We start from the raw sequence: 14,066 nt of genomic DNA on the forward strand, positions 1-14,066 counted from the left end.
CTGTTCACTGCTGATGAGGGTTCCCTCCTAGAACTGCAATTGAGATTGGTTGATTAATTGACTAGTTGCGGATAAGGAAATTAAATACAAGGTACACTGATAATTTCTAAAAAATTTTAATGTCAGAAATATACTGCATTTTATAATTTACTCTAAAATATGCATGTTTTCAAGCTGAGTTTAATAAATGGATATTCATTTAATGCTCATTGCTATTTGGCAGCTTAACTGTAGTTTAAAAGCCTTGAAAAATCCTCAAAAACCTAAAATGGGAAAGCTAAACTAAAGAACACAGGAAACATGGAAAATGTTGCAAAAACCTTACAACCTTGAACAAGGAACATAAGACATGAAAACATCAGGGAGGGAACACAGATGATAACACAGGAGAGAATACAGACGATCCGACAAAGAACACACTAAATATACACACACAAAAGGAAACGAGGAATTGGCAGACAGGCACGAAACACAGCTGACACTAATCAGATGAGAAGAGACCAGGAGGAGAATACACCGATGCAAGGCAGGGACTATCAAAGTAAAACAGGAATAAACACGAATATCGAACCAGGGACAATACACTGAAGACAAGGGAGGTACAGAGAACACCTAAACACTGGAAATAATTAACAAATAACTAGGAAACTAACTGACACAATGAATATTAATAAACACAAACAACCAAGGAGACTGCGGACCATGACAATTGGTTTATTTAAAACAAAAGTTTAAAAAAATACAAAATGTTGTTTTCTCTAGTAGAAGAAATTAAACACTATCAGAATGTTCTTTATAAATAGATAGCATTGTTGTGGATTATAAGGAATAAGCATTAACATATCTACTGTTAAGCTGTAAAAACAAGTAGACATCTAACATGAATATTTTATATGATTATTTTCAAAGATATTAAAGTATATAGTCAGTCTCACCTTACAGATTTTTGTGTCCTAATCGATCAGCTGCATCGTCCATTGGCAAGGTGGTCGGAGTGTGTTCGAAGAATGTGATACCAAAATTAGCTGTAAACACGATATTCTTTGACACATGCATCTATGCCACAATCTTCACGGAAATCTGGACTATGGCTATGTGCAGAATTAATATGACTCAGTAGGGATTTGAGGGTCAGACCCACAAAAACGATGTAGATAACACAGCGCCAAATCATTTAGTTTTACTGGTCTGTGAACTACTTTTCCCATAAAGTCAAGATAACCAGGATTATTCCATTATGGGGTAGGAATGGCTATCCTAATTCAGTGCCTTATAACAGCTGTAGTAAGTAACAGCACCCACACGTCAGTATTTACAGAACATAATCTAACTAAATAGTCAAATATTTAAATATATATCATTTTATAGGTATAAAAGAGCGAACTAAACCATTTCCGTACACAACCCCATACTCCTGAGTTGGTACAGCCCACCTTCCCGCCTCTAGCTCCGTGCCTAAGCGGTTGGATTGCAGGATTTTGGGGTCTGGGTGTAGATGCGATACAGTTGGTACAGTGTGAAGAAATTAAGGCACGCTATGGAAAAACTGGACGAAGTAACAATTGCCAACCTGAAAGGTATGTGACTGTTTTGTTTTTTCTATGTTTTGTGTTCTGGTATGTTGCATGTTAAGTCGCTAGCATGGCAGGCTATACCCGGTTGTTAGCTTAGCTTAGCTGTGCGGTTAGCTTAGTTGCATTAGCATTTTTAAATATGCTAGTGCAGAAAGTTATGAAAGAATTCATGTCCAGTTATTAGTTTCAGTGTCTGTGAATTTATTCAACAAGTGTGCAAAGTGCCATAAGTTAATGCCAGTTTTACAGAAATTGTGGGAGTTTCAAATTTCTATTAGTGAAGTTATTTCATTATATACTTTAGCCCAGGAAGCAAAAAAAAATAAATACATTTATATGTATACATGCATTTAATTGATGTATCACAAATATATTACTTTTACCAGTCAATAGGAGGAAGGTAATTTAGAACCTGTGGAGCAGTGAGGAGGGAGAATAATGGAATAGAGTCATGGTTTTAAATGGTAAATATTAAATTATGTTTCCTATGTATCCTGTCTGTTACCCAAGCAAAGCTGTCAGCTGGCTTGCACATGAGGATAATGCAATGTAGTGATAATTGGAAACTCCTATTGCAGAAGCAAATGTTGGAGAAGACCTGCTCTCATCACTTTCACGAGATGACATCAAAGATCTGTTTCCTGGTCCTGAACATTGCCTCAGGCGTCGGGCTCTATGGCTTGCAGTGCACAAATGTGAAGAAGTAAGTTCTGTCCTATCGCTGTGTGACAAAACTGAGAACACACCAGCTTGTTTTATGCAGTTTCAAATAATTCCACCAGTACTCACTTAACAGATAGACAGTAGAATCTTCTTTAGTTTTGATTTAAATCAAGTGGCCTACCCATTTATTAAATATACATATTTTTTATTGTTCAACACTTTACTGATATTTTGTTGTACTATCTTTCATATTTAGAGACCTAAAGTTCGTGTGCAATTTTATGTGAAATTAGCCCTATGTACACTGTATTTTAGAACAAGACTGCTGCTGAAAAAACGCTAACAACTACTGGAGATGGTGACTTCTTCAGAGAGGAACCCAGCACTTACCTCCATCCAAAAACTTTGGATGGAGGTAATGCTACAGTATCTTGATTTGTCTACATTTATGCTTTGCAGATTACATTATTTGCAATGTTTAATGGTGTTGCCCTGTCTTATTTTTCTTTTTTCAAACCAGTGGAACATGCAGCAGCTGTGTTCAGAGCCCTTCCCATGCTTTTCCCTTCCAGCACAGTACCACCTAAGAAGCTGGGCATCTGTAGTGAGGCTTTTTTCCATGTCCTAAAGGTAAGGCTGCAATATTCTATGTGTATATATTGTTGAATTTTGCAGTTACTCATGTTTTCATTTTATATATTTTACTGTGGAGTCAGTCAAATATTCTTAAAGTTCAGATCCCCATAACATGTTGATGTTAATAAAACCTACAAAAAAAGTTGATCTATTTTAAACTGTAATGCAACTCAAAAATTGTGTTTCTTACAGTCTTGTTCTAATACTCTTTTTTTTCTGTCATGTAGACTTCAGAAGACCCTGAAGGCTACCTGCGTCAGCGACCCCTGGCTTGTCCAGTTCTGCTTGTCTCTGAAGGCAACTGCATGATAGCTGTTGGAACCACACCGGTGAGCACTTTTGACCGGAAGGATCTTAATGAGGGACTGCTCTATCTGATGGCATATTACTATGCCCTCCACCTCACATATCCATAGTGCATTTCCACGCTGCTGTCTGTCTTGCAAACTGAAATACTCAAAGACTCCATCCATGACCGAGATTCAACCCCCTCTTACAAGAAGGCGCTTGGTGAGTGGAAGTCATTCATTGAGTGAGTCTCCCAGATGACAGACTCCATCTGCCTTGTTTATCAGACTCAGTGTTAGTCAGTGAGGTTGTTTTTTTTTTCTATAGAAAAGTTGTTCAAATGTAAAACACATGTTTGTTTGTGTGGTCGTTAAACTTGTTCTTCTAAAATGTTATGTAATATAGGATTTGAAATAGTGATTGTTTTAAGCTTCAGCAAAATTTATTTTTGATACCAGCCATGAGTGTGTTATACTGTTATTATTCATTTTAAGAGTATCTGGAATATGCACTTCTTATATTGGCCATGTTACACAGTACCCTGCTGAAATGTATAATTTTAGGCATGATTCTCCTGGAACAGACCTCAGTGAGTTACTGACCCATTGCTGTGTCAATAAAAGCGCAAAATCTAAGAGTGCTTTTGCTGTCTTAATTTAAGATGAATTCCCTTATTTTTAGTAGCTTTTTGAAGAGATGGTGTCTTATTCTCAGGAATTTTTGCTGATTATTGTTCTCAGAGTCGAAACATAATTCTTATAGTTAGCTCAATCAAGAAAGAAACAATTCAGTTTTAAGAAAATTTGTCCTATAGTAAGGTGTTTTTTTAATGTGAAAAATCTAAATTAAGGTGTAGAATCTTAAAGTAAGCAAATAATTCTTGAAAACAGCTTGTTCAAGAAAGCATAATACTCATTTTAGGTGCAGATTTTCTAAATATCAAAGTGTCTTTTACTTATAATAAGTCACATTTTCTTCAAATAAGCATACATTTTAGACAATTTTGTCTAGTTAAAAGGCATATGGCAGTTAGATTAATTTGCTAGTTTTAAGAATTCTAGTCAAGCAACTTTTGCTTACCCCATTGGCAGATTTTTTTGCTCAAAACAAGAAAAATTTGTCAGATTTAAGAATATTTGGCTTGTTTCAAGTATAGCTGTTTTTGCAGTGTATGTAGCAAGCAAACCAAGTCTAATAAGATTTCTCTCTTTCCCCTTAGCCGAATTATTGTGTGGATGCCTTAATAGGCATCCACACTATTGAGTTCCTGTTTCTCTTTATTCTTTATTATTCCGGGTGTTTCCGTACACTTTTCGCCGTGGATCTACTTCCACAATTTTTGTGCTATTTTCACCGTTCAAACTCTAAACTGTTCTGCTCTTTCTGCTTATGCCGGCTATGACTTTTGGTGTTTATTACTATTATACTTTTTAAAATATTACACTTTTTTCCTTTAATTTGTCCCATTGAAATGAATGGGAAACTTCCACAATTCTGCTAAAACTTTCTTGTCTTTGAAACTTAACTACTGCCTCATACTTTCACCTAGAAACTCCATTCAAACTTTAAAACGTTCTCAAATGATTGGGCTATTCCTGTATGATTCAGCTTTTTCAGATCTTCTACTGTTTTCATCTTATCTCTCTTTAAGTCTTCAGTTGCAAAATTGTGATTTTTCAGAAAATACATGCGTTGCTATGGTTGCTATGCAATTAACTCAGAGGGGACAGTGAAACTGTTTGAATTTTCTCTTCATGTCCAAACAACTTCTTGCTACTCGCTCAATTTCCACTCAAGCCCCACAGATTATACACCAAAACGTAGGTATTTTTGCTGGCTTTCAGAAAATGTCCCTATCATTGTTGTGGGACTCATAGTTATTTTGCAAATCTCCTCAGAGTAACACAAAGTGAGAAAACTCTCCATATAAACTCAATGGAGAGTTTGTTCAAAATCACCGCTGGATTTCTCTAATGAGAGGCATTTTCAAATTGTCATATCTCCTTAACGAAGCGAAGTTAAGACATGAGGCTTGTCCCGGTATATCTTCAGACACTCCTGATGCTCACAATTCAAGAATTATTTTCTCACCTATTACCGTTCTGAGATGAGTTAGACTTGTTTGAGGGTAGGAAATTTGTCCCTCGCTCAGATTTCATCAGATTTCAAATTCTGGAAATGAGTCACTTTTTTCTCTCATCATATCTTTTTGATGGATTTCCACAGAGCCCTGAAAATTTCCATGACTGTTCACCAAAGCCTGCTGTTTCTTATGGTGAAAGAATGATTTTGATGCTCCATATAGATTTAGAGTTACCAAAGGTTGTTTGAGAGCAAGTCAAGGCAGTTTTTGCTTCGCCTCTACTCAGTTACAGTGTATTACAAGTCATATATCTTTAATAATTTATATTTTATCTCTGAATTATGAAGACCTGAAGATTCCCCCATCTCTTCTGAACAAAACAATGTCTGAATGACCGTTCTAGCCTCTACGGTTAGGAAATTATGGCCATTTGTTCGAGGGGAATCCTGAATGTCAGAAATACACTGAAGAAAACTCACACCTCTCTCTGTGTCTGCGTGTGTAAGGGCTGACTACAGCAGGTGCAGCTAATTTAACTGACCTACATATACCAAGCCCAGACTCTCAACAGCTCCTGTTCCCTTTACTGTTTGTGTATGTGTGTCTGTGTATCAATATTTCTCCTATGTTTAGGTATTACTCCTCAATCATAGTATTTCTGCTAAAGCAAAGTACTTCTACTACATCTTAGTACTTCTGCTAAATCATAGTATTTTTTGAAAAATCATAGTATATTTGCCAAATCATGGTATTTGTGCAAAATCATGGTTTTGGGGCCAAATCATAATATTTCTGTTATGTTATAGTATATGTGCTGAATATATTATATGTGCCAAATCACAGTATTTATACCAAATTATAGTATTTATGCCAAATTACAGTATTTCTGCTAAAAAGCAGAAATAGTCCTTTTTAGCAGGAATTTCTGCCAAAAGATAGTATTTATGTTAAAACATAGTATTTCTGCTAAATCAGAGTATTCCTGCCAAATCATAGTATTTGTACTGAAACATAGTACTTCTGCCCAATCACATTATTTGTACTAAATGATAGTACTTGTGCCAAATCATAGTATTTGTGCCAAAGCATCGTATTTGTATGGAGTCATAGTATTTCTTCTAAATCATAGTATTTCAATCAAATCTCAGTAGTTGTTGTTAAAACGCAGTATTATTGCAAAATCATAGTATTTGTACCCATTCATAGTATTTCTGCTAAATCATAGCATTTGTGCCAAATCATGGTATTTGTGCAAAAACATAGTATGTCTGCAAAACCATAGTATATCCCTTATGTTATAGTATTACTACTAAGGCATAGTATTTCTGCCAAATCATAGTATTTGTACTAAATCATAGTACTTGTGCCAAATCATAGTATTTGTTGCACATCATAGTATTGGAACCAAAACATAGTATTTGTCCCAAAGCATCGTATTTGTATGGAGTAATAGTATTTCTTCAAAATCATAGTATTTCAATCAAATCTCAGTAGTTGTGTTAAAATGCAGTATTATTGCCAAATCATATTATTTGTACCCAATCATAGTATTTTTGCCATGTCATTGTATTTGTGCCAAATCATAGTATTTTTGCCAAATTGTGGTATTTGTGCCCAATTAATAATTCTGTTATGTTATAGTATTACTACTAAGTTGTAGAATATCTGTTATGTTATAGTGTATCTGCGGAATATAGTATTTGTGCCAAATCGTAGTATTTATACCAAATCACAGTATTTGTGCTAAAACATAGTATTTCTGCCATATTGTGGCATTTGTGCAAGAACATTGAACTGTTATGTTATAGTATTACTACTAAGTCATAGTATTTCTGCGTTGTTATAGTATTTGTACTAAAACGTAGTATCTCTGCCAAGTCATAGAATTACTGCAATTTCATAGTTTTTTTTAGGAAATCTGTTATGTTATAGTATTACTACTAAGTCATAGTATTTCTGCCAAATCATAGTATTTGTGCCAAAGCATCGTATTTGTATGGAGTCATAGTATTTCAATCAAATCTCAGTAGTTGTTGTTAAAACGCAGTATTATTGCCAAATCATAGTATTTGTACCCAATCTTAGTATTTCTGCTAAATCATAGCATTTGTTCCAAATCATGGTATTTGTGCAGAAAACTTGGTTTGTCTGCAAAACCATAGTATATCTCTTATGTTATAGTATTACTACTAAGGCATAGTATTTCTGCCAAATCATAGTATTTGTACTAAATCATAGTACTTGTGCCAAATCATAGTATTTGTTGCACATCATAGTATTGGAACCCAAACATAGTATTTGTCCCAAAGCATCGTATTTGTATGGAGTAATAGTATTTCTTCAAAATCATAGTATTTCAATCAAATCTCAGTAGTTGTGTTAAAATGCAGTATTATTGCCAAATCATAGTATTTGTACCCAATCATAGTATTTTTGCCAAATTGTGGTATTTGTGCCCAATTAATAATTCTGTTATGTTATAGTATTACTACTAAGTCGTAGAATATCTGTTATGTTATAGTGTATCTGCGGAATATAGTATGTGTGCCAAATCGTAGTATTTATACCAAATCACAGTATTTATGCTAAAACATAGTATTTCTGCCATATTGTGGTATTTGTGCAAGAACATTGAACTGTTATGTTATAGTATTACTACTAAGTCATAGTATTTCTGCCAAATCATAGTATTTGTGTGAATTTGTATACTGTAATATCACTGTAGTATGTAGTGGCTAAGTAGGGGGTGTTTACAGTGTAAATAGGTCATCTCTTGTGTTGGAGTGCCCTCTTGTGGCGCCTTTTGGGTAGTGCCTTAGTAAACGTGAACCCTGTAAGAAGTGGTATCAGACTGATTTGTAGTGGAGGAATTTGTTGCCAGTGTTCTTAATCATAGAAACCACACCATATCACCTCTCCACATCCTCCTACTGTATGCCATGCCTCCCTGTACCATCCATCTGACCGCCAATAAACTCCACCTGTGGTAATCTAATCCCTGGATGTCAGCCTCTCCTTCTGACCGAGGATAGTTACTATTGCAGCACCACCCAGCATTAAACTGACGTACACCATTCTGTACAATAGTATTTGTGCTAAAAAGTAGTATTTCTGCCAAATCATAGTATTACTGCTATTTCATACTATTTAAGCGAAATTACAGTGTTTCTGCAAAAACATGTTTGAGGGGTGGAAATCTGTCCTCCTCTCATTTTTCAAACTCCGAAAATTAAGCCATTTCTTCTCTCGTCATGTCTCCGCGACGGAGATACAAAGAGCTATGTAAATCGTAGTCAAAGTACACCAAAGTCCGCTGATTCACCCAGTGCAAGAATTATGCTTCTATCCCACCTAGTTTTTGAGTACAAATTTATACACTATCACAGACCGGTAATTCATATTGATAATTTATTACAATTCTGCAAAGTTTTATGATTTTAGCAGCTTTTCTAATATGGACCTCACATTCTTGTTAACAGTCTATGGCAGAAATACATACAAGTACACAGCCTGATGAAGCAGACAGAAGCAGTACCTCTGATTGGTTCAGCATTTTCACCTCTTATCAGCACAAATCTCAGCCTCTTCTGCTGTTTTCATTAGAATTGTAAGCTTTTCCACCTTTTTTCAGTTACGTGAGAACCAGTTTGGCTCAATGAGTAGCTGAAAAATGTCAGCCTCTTCTGCTGTTTTAGCAGGATTTCAGAGTTCAGCTTTTTCACTTGTTTTAAGCACAAATTTCAGTTTCTTTACCTCATTTCACAACAAAGTTCTTCCTCTTCACCTCTTTTCTGCTAATTTGAGCTTCTGCTCCACAGTGCACATTGTCCCTCTCATCATATCTTTGCTTGTGACCAGAACTCATTTGGCTCAGAGGGTAGTGCATCTGCCGTGAGACCCGGTGGCAGAGGTTTGAATCCTACCTGTGACAGTTGCTACACATGTTCCCTGCTTGCATGCGCTCTGCTTTCTTGTGTGTCACTGCTCTCCAGTGTGTCATTACACATACAGCCATCTTCAGCAAGTACTTCTGCTTCTACACCTCTTTTCAGCTCATCTTTTTGTTTCTTTGCCTCTTTTCAGCAGAAATTCTTCTGATTCACCTCTTTTCTGCCAAATGTTTAGCTTTTTCACCTCTTATCAGCACAATTCTAAGCAGCTTCTGCTAATTTCACCACAATTGTCACTCTCTCCACCTCTTCTTTGTGTGAATGAGTTTGGTGCAGTGAGGTGAATTGCTGCCTTTAGACCAGAAGGGCCAGGTTCGAATCCTGCTCAGGGCAATGTTTTTTTTTTTTTTTTTCAACTTTTTCAGCTTTTTTCAGCAGACATCTTCAGCGTTAAGGCATCCACACAGCATTTTCGCAGGAAATGCAAATTTTTCTAGTTTCGATTGAGATTGGAGCTGAATAAAAAAAAGGCATGGCACATAATTCTTTGCAAAATTGTGGAGCAGTAAACTTACTTAGAAGATGCAAATTAAGATATCAACAGTAGTGTGTGTAAGTGGAAGTGCATAGTCCTTTAAAGTCAGATGCTGGATTATTTTAACGGGAACAGGGTAGATAACCTGAATCATCATTGGAATCAGTCTCAGTAACAGTAGTCACATTATGGTCACATTATGAACTTTAAAAATTTAATTTTTCTAAATCATTTTTTTTATTATATTCACTTCTAACACTCACAAATGTAAACCATGGTTGGTCCATCAAATCCTGGTTTGCCAGGGGCCATTGCTGAAGGCAGAATGGGTGGAAGTTAGATGTGTGTGCATGGGGACATTAAATATCCCATAGTGCCAGTGGAAATTAAATATAAGGGTAAAACACATTTTACCCTTAATTTTCTATTATATTCACTTCTAACATTCACAAATGTAGCCTATGTTTGTGAAATGGAGAAACAACAAAATAACGGCAGATGAGGAAACTTCACTGTATATGTGAAGCATATATATATATATAACATATACGTTTAGCAAAGTGGGTAAAAGAGGATCTTATGCCAAAAGAAAACTGTCAAAAGCTGAACAGTCAATGAAGAAAGAAAGACATTGAGGATGAGGAGAGAAGGAATGATGTTAGTATTCTACAGGGAGCTGCTGAGGAACACTGTGGAGTTGTCTGGAAGAAATCACTTCCTTCTTTATTATTATTATTAGTATTTATTTTTGTTATTTTCTATGTATTACCATTCAAATCTCTCAATGAATACAGAAGAAAACACAAGAGAAGGCTAATCAAAGGTATCTGCTGTAGCACATGCTTGTTATGCCAAACTTTTTAATGAAAGATTGTTCTGCAAGCAGCTCATTTACATAAGGCTTGAAGCAAAAGAACAAAACAAAACAATAATAAGACTTCCATCTTAGATAAGAAAATACATTCATTTAGATTTCATAACAATAATCCAGGCAAAAGAACCAAGAATTTCAGCACTGTCATGATTTCTCTTCTTCATTCTTCATTTATATATTTTTCCAATACTGTAGTTTTAAACATGTTTTTAAACGAGGAATGTGAACTACACCTTTTTAAGTCACTGTCATAACTATTCCACAAATTGACACCTCTAACACAAACACATCTTTGCTTTATTTTCTTATCTAGTTTTTATATTATTTTTTTTAATCTGTTCCCCTCAAGTAATATTGACTCACTCTGGCTTAAACCGCTTCTGAGTACCGCAGCAAATCATTTTATTTTGTGCTTTGTACATTATCTGTGCCATTTATTATTCAACTAGATCATACAATTCATTTAATAAACAAAATGTTAGTTGGTTCTCTATAGTTTTATTGATTCATAATTCTTATAGCTCTTTTTTGTAACTTAAAGATAGGAAGTACATTGGTTTTATAGGCATTGCCCCATATCTCTAAGCAATATGTCATATATGGATATAAAAACAATAAAGCGTATATCATGATTTCTTGTTTAGGACATGCTTTGTTTTGTGGAGAATAGCAATGGTTTTTGACTATTTTGTTTTCACATGGGTTATATGAGACTTCCAAAAAAACTTTTATTATTATTCCAAGAAATTTATTTTTGCACACTCTTTCAATTTCAATTCCATTTTAACCATATTTTTTAGTTGTCCGGTTCCAAAAAATAATACATTTTGTTTTATTTATATTTAACAATGACTTATTTATATCAAACCAAATTTTTCATATATTTAACTAGGGGTGGGCGATATAAACGATATACGATAGAAACTATATAAATTTGGCCAACGATAGAGATTTTGACTATACCGCTCTATCGCAATAGCGCATGTTGATGATGTCATCAAGCTGCGCCTGTTTTGGTTGAAAGCATCGCAGCGGCTACAACCATTATCATCTGCAAATTATGCCTGGCGACAGTCATAGCAGTGGCTTACCAAAGTTGTACTAAAACATTTTTTAACAGATTTCTGCCTGCCAAAATCAGTTCGAGGTCAGTAAGCACAACCAGAATTCATACATAAGGCACACTCTTGATTTTTGAGAAAATTAAAGGATTTTAAGTGCGCCTTATAGAGTGGGAAATACATTATACAGAAGAAAAGAATATATCGTGATATATATCATTACCGTACGTGCTTCAAATTATATCGTGATATGGATTTTAGGCCATATCGCCCAGCCTTATATTTAACTCCTTTTCCACTGTAGTCAAAAACTGCTCAAGGTTTTGACCTGAGCAATATAGATTGGTATCAAACAAAACACAATTTAACAGTTTGGTAACATTATATATATCATTTATATATAAAATGAAAAATGAACAGCTATGCCTAGAAACATCTATCTATAAAAACTAGGGACTGAATGGCCCGTAACAATGGGCCAGATAACCCATACTCCCGAAGCACCCCAAGGGATCCAGTCAAATTCCTTCTTCAAGTCCACATAACACATGTAGATTAGTTGAACAAACTCCCCAGCAGCCATAAATATCTTTGATGGGATGAAGAGCTTATCTAATGTCAATGGGCAAGACAAAAGCCACATTGTTCCTCCTGAATTCGAGGTTCGAAAAGTGTGGGGCCCGCAGAGCCATTGCAGGGGGGGGCGTGGTATGGAAAAAAAAAAATGCTTGGACACTGCTAGCATAATGGACAGGTTTTTGAAGGGGTGCCCACACAAACGCAAAGCAGAAGATGAAGCATCGCCAAATATGTTTCCAAACCAACTTCCTTCCAAGCCAAAGACTTGAAAATATGGTGAAGCATATCTTCCCTTTGACTTCACCTGCACAAGTGCCAAGGTAGGTCTCCTCTGCAGAATTGTTTTTCCCTGTGTCGGGAGCACGCACTGGGCTCTCCAAATCATGGACAAACAGTATCCCACATTCTTGATTTTTAGTTCACAAACACTTCTTGTAATGACTAACTACTGACGTTTTGGAGATGTTAGCTCTTTATACAGTAAAGTTACAGTGGGATACAAATAATATCAGGCTGATCCTGCCATGATTTGTTCCCCGGGTTCAAATCACGGACAAACAGCATCTCACAGTTGTTTATGTTTTTGCACAGAGAGGCATTTTTTGAAAAATGTATTGTTAGTAATGTTAAACATTATTATACAGGAAAAAAACAACTACACGTAAAATTACACCATGATGCCTCTGCCTTTCTAAATGGAGGGACAGTAATTGCGTGTGTAAATGTAAGCGTGTAAAAACAGAAGATAGTAGGATTAACAGTAACAGTATTTTGTCTCTATCTGCCATTCTGCAATTCATCTCATGTAAACAATAATGTGGCACACAGCGTGACGTGAAAAAAGGCACATACCTTTGATGTTGCGTGATGAACTCTGTATTCCTCGTCCACACGTAAACGCAAAAAAGGAGTTTTAAAAAAAATCTCAGTTTTCGATGATTCGAAACGCCGTTCACGTGTGGATGAAAGGTCCAAATGCACAGAAACAGCTGCGTTTCCAAATATACCTGTGTAGGTGTGGACGTAGCGTAAAAGAGTTAGCAGTGTATTTTATTACTACCTGTAATTTATTGCAGTTTACTTGTATTTGCTGTTTTGGTATTGACATGATATTAGTTAAAAGTATTATAGAATATATAGTACAACCTTTCGCATACATTTGTAATCTGTCCTTTCAAACTGGTGTGTTTCCCTCACAAATGAAAATAGCAAAAGTTATTCCAATCCATAAAAACGGAGTGAGATGTCAGTTTACCAATTATAGGCCAATATTACTACTCCCACAGTTCTCAAAATTTTAGAAAAGTTATTTGTTAATAGACTTGATAAATATATTGAGAAGCATAATCTCCTAAGTGATAACCAATATGGCTTTAGAGTGAAAAGGTTCACTTCGATGGCAGTGATGGAACTTGTTGAAGGGATATCTAATGCTAATAAGGAATATACTGTTGGTGTTTTTATAGACTTAAAAAAGGCGTTTGATACAATTGATCATTCTATATTAATGAATAAACTAGAGAGATATGGCATAAGAGGGTTAGCATACAAGTGGATGAAAAGTTACCTGGATGAAAGATATCAATATGTCGAATTCAATAATGTAAAATCTAAGCAGTTGAAGGTAACTTGTGGTGTTCCTCAGGGCTCTGTGCCCTAAATTATTTATATTATATATAAATGACATATGTAGCATTTCCAAACTGTTAAAATGTCAAATTCAAAATTCAAATTCAAATTTTATTTGTCACGTACACAGTCATACACAGTACGATATGCAGTGAAATGCTTGGACAACTGCTTGTGACCTAAAGAAAACAAAAAAGGAAAAGGCTATGAATAAGATAGGAAATAAATATGAAAAATTAAAAAGGGAAATAAAT

General features: G+C 35.3%; 1 protein-coding gene across 3 annotated transcripts; it reads left to right on the forward strand.

Moving 5' to 3' along the window:
- Positions 1-3,796, forward strand: LOC113032859 (uncharacterized). Of its 3 annotated transcripts, XM_080289831.1 has the most exons (5): positions 1-2,038; positions 2,153-2,277; positions 2,553-2,652; positions 2,758-2,867; positions 3,101-3,796. In XM_080289831.1, exons 1-5 carry the CDS (start codon positions 2,026-2,028, stop codon positions 3,287-3,289), a joined length of 537 nt encoding a protein of 178 aa, XP_080145957.1. In that variant the 5' UTR covers positions 1-2,025; the 3' UTR covers positions 3,290-3,796. The 3 variants fall into 3 exon arrangements, 1 of the variants encoding a protein (XP_080145957.1); XR_013901844.1 differs by lacking the exon at positions 2,553-2,652 and having other exon boundaries at positions 7-2,038; XR_013901843.1 differs by lacking the exon at positions 2,553-2,652 and having other exon boundaries at positions 13-2,277.
- Positions 3,797-14,066: the final 10,270 nt, after the last annotated feature.

This window comes from Astatotilapia calliptera, chromosome 15 (genome assembly GCF_964374335.1).
Source record: "Astatotilapia calliptera chromosome 15, fAstCal68.1, whole genome shotgun sequence".
NCBI lineage: Eukaryota > Metazoa > Chordata > Actinopteri > Cichliformes > Cichlidae > Astatotilapia > Astatotilapia calliptera.

Excerpts from the sequence above, each read along its gene's own strand:
- LOC113032859 (XM_080289831.1), top strand. Across the intron at positions 2,278-2,552 it reads CAGTGCACAAATGTGAAGAA|AACAAGACTGCTGCTGAAAA; the intron begins GTAAGTTCTGTC and ends ACTGTATTTTAG. Across the intron at positions 2,653-2,757 it reads TCCAAAAACTTTGGATGGAG|TGGAACATGCAGCAGCTGTG; the intron begins GTAATGCTACAG and ends TTTTCAAACCAG.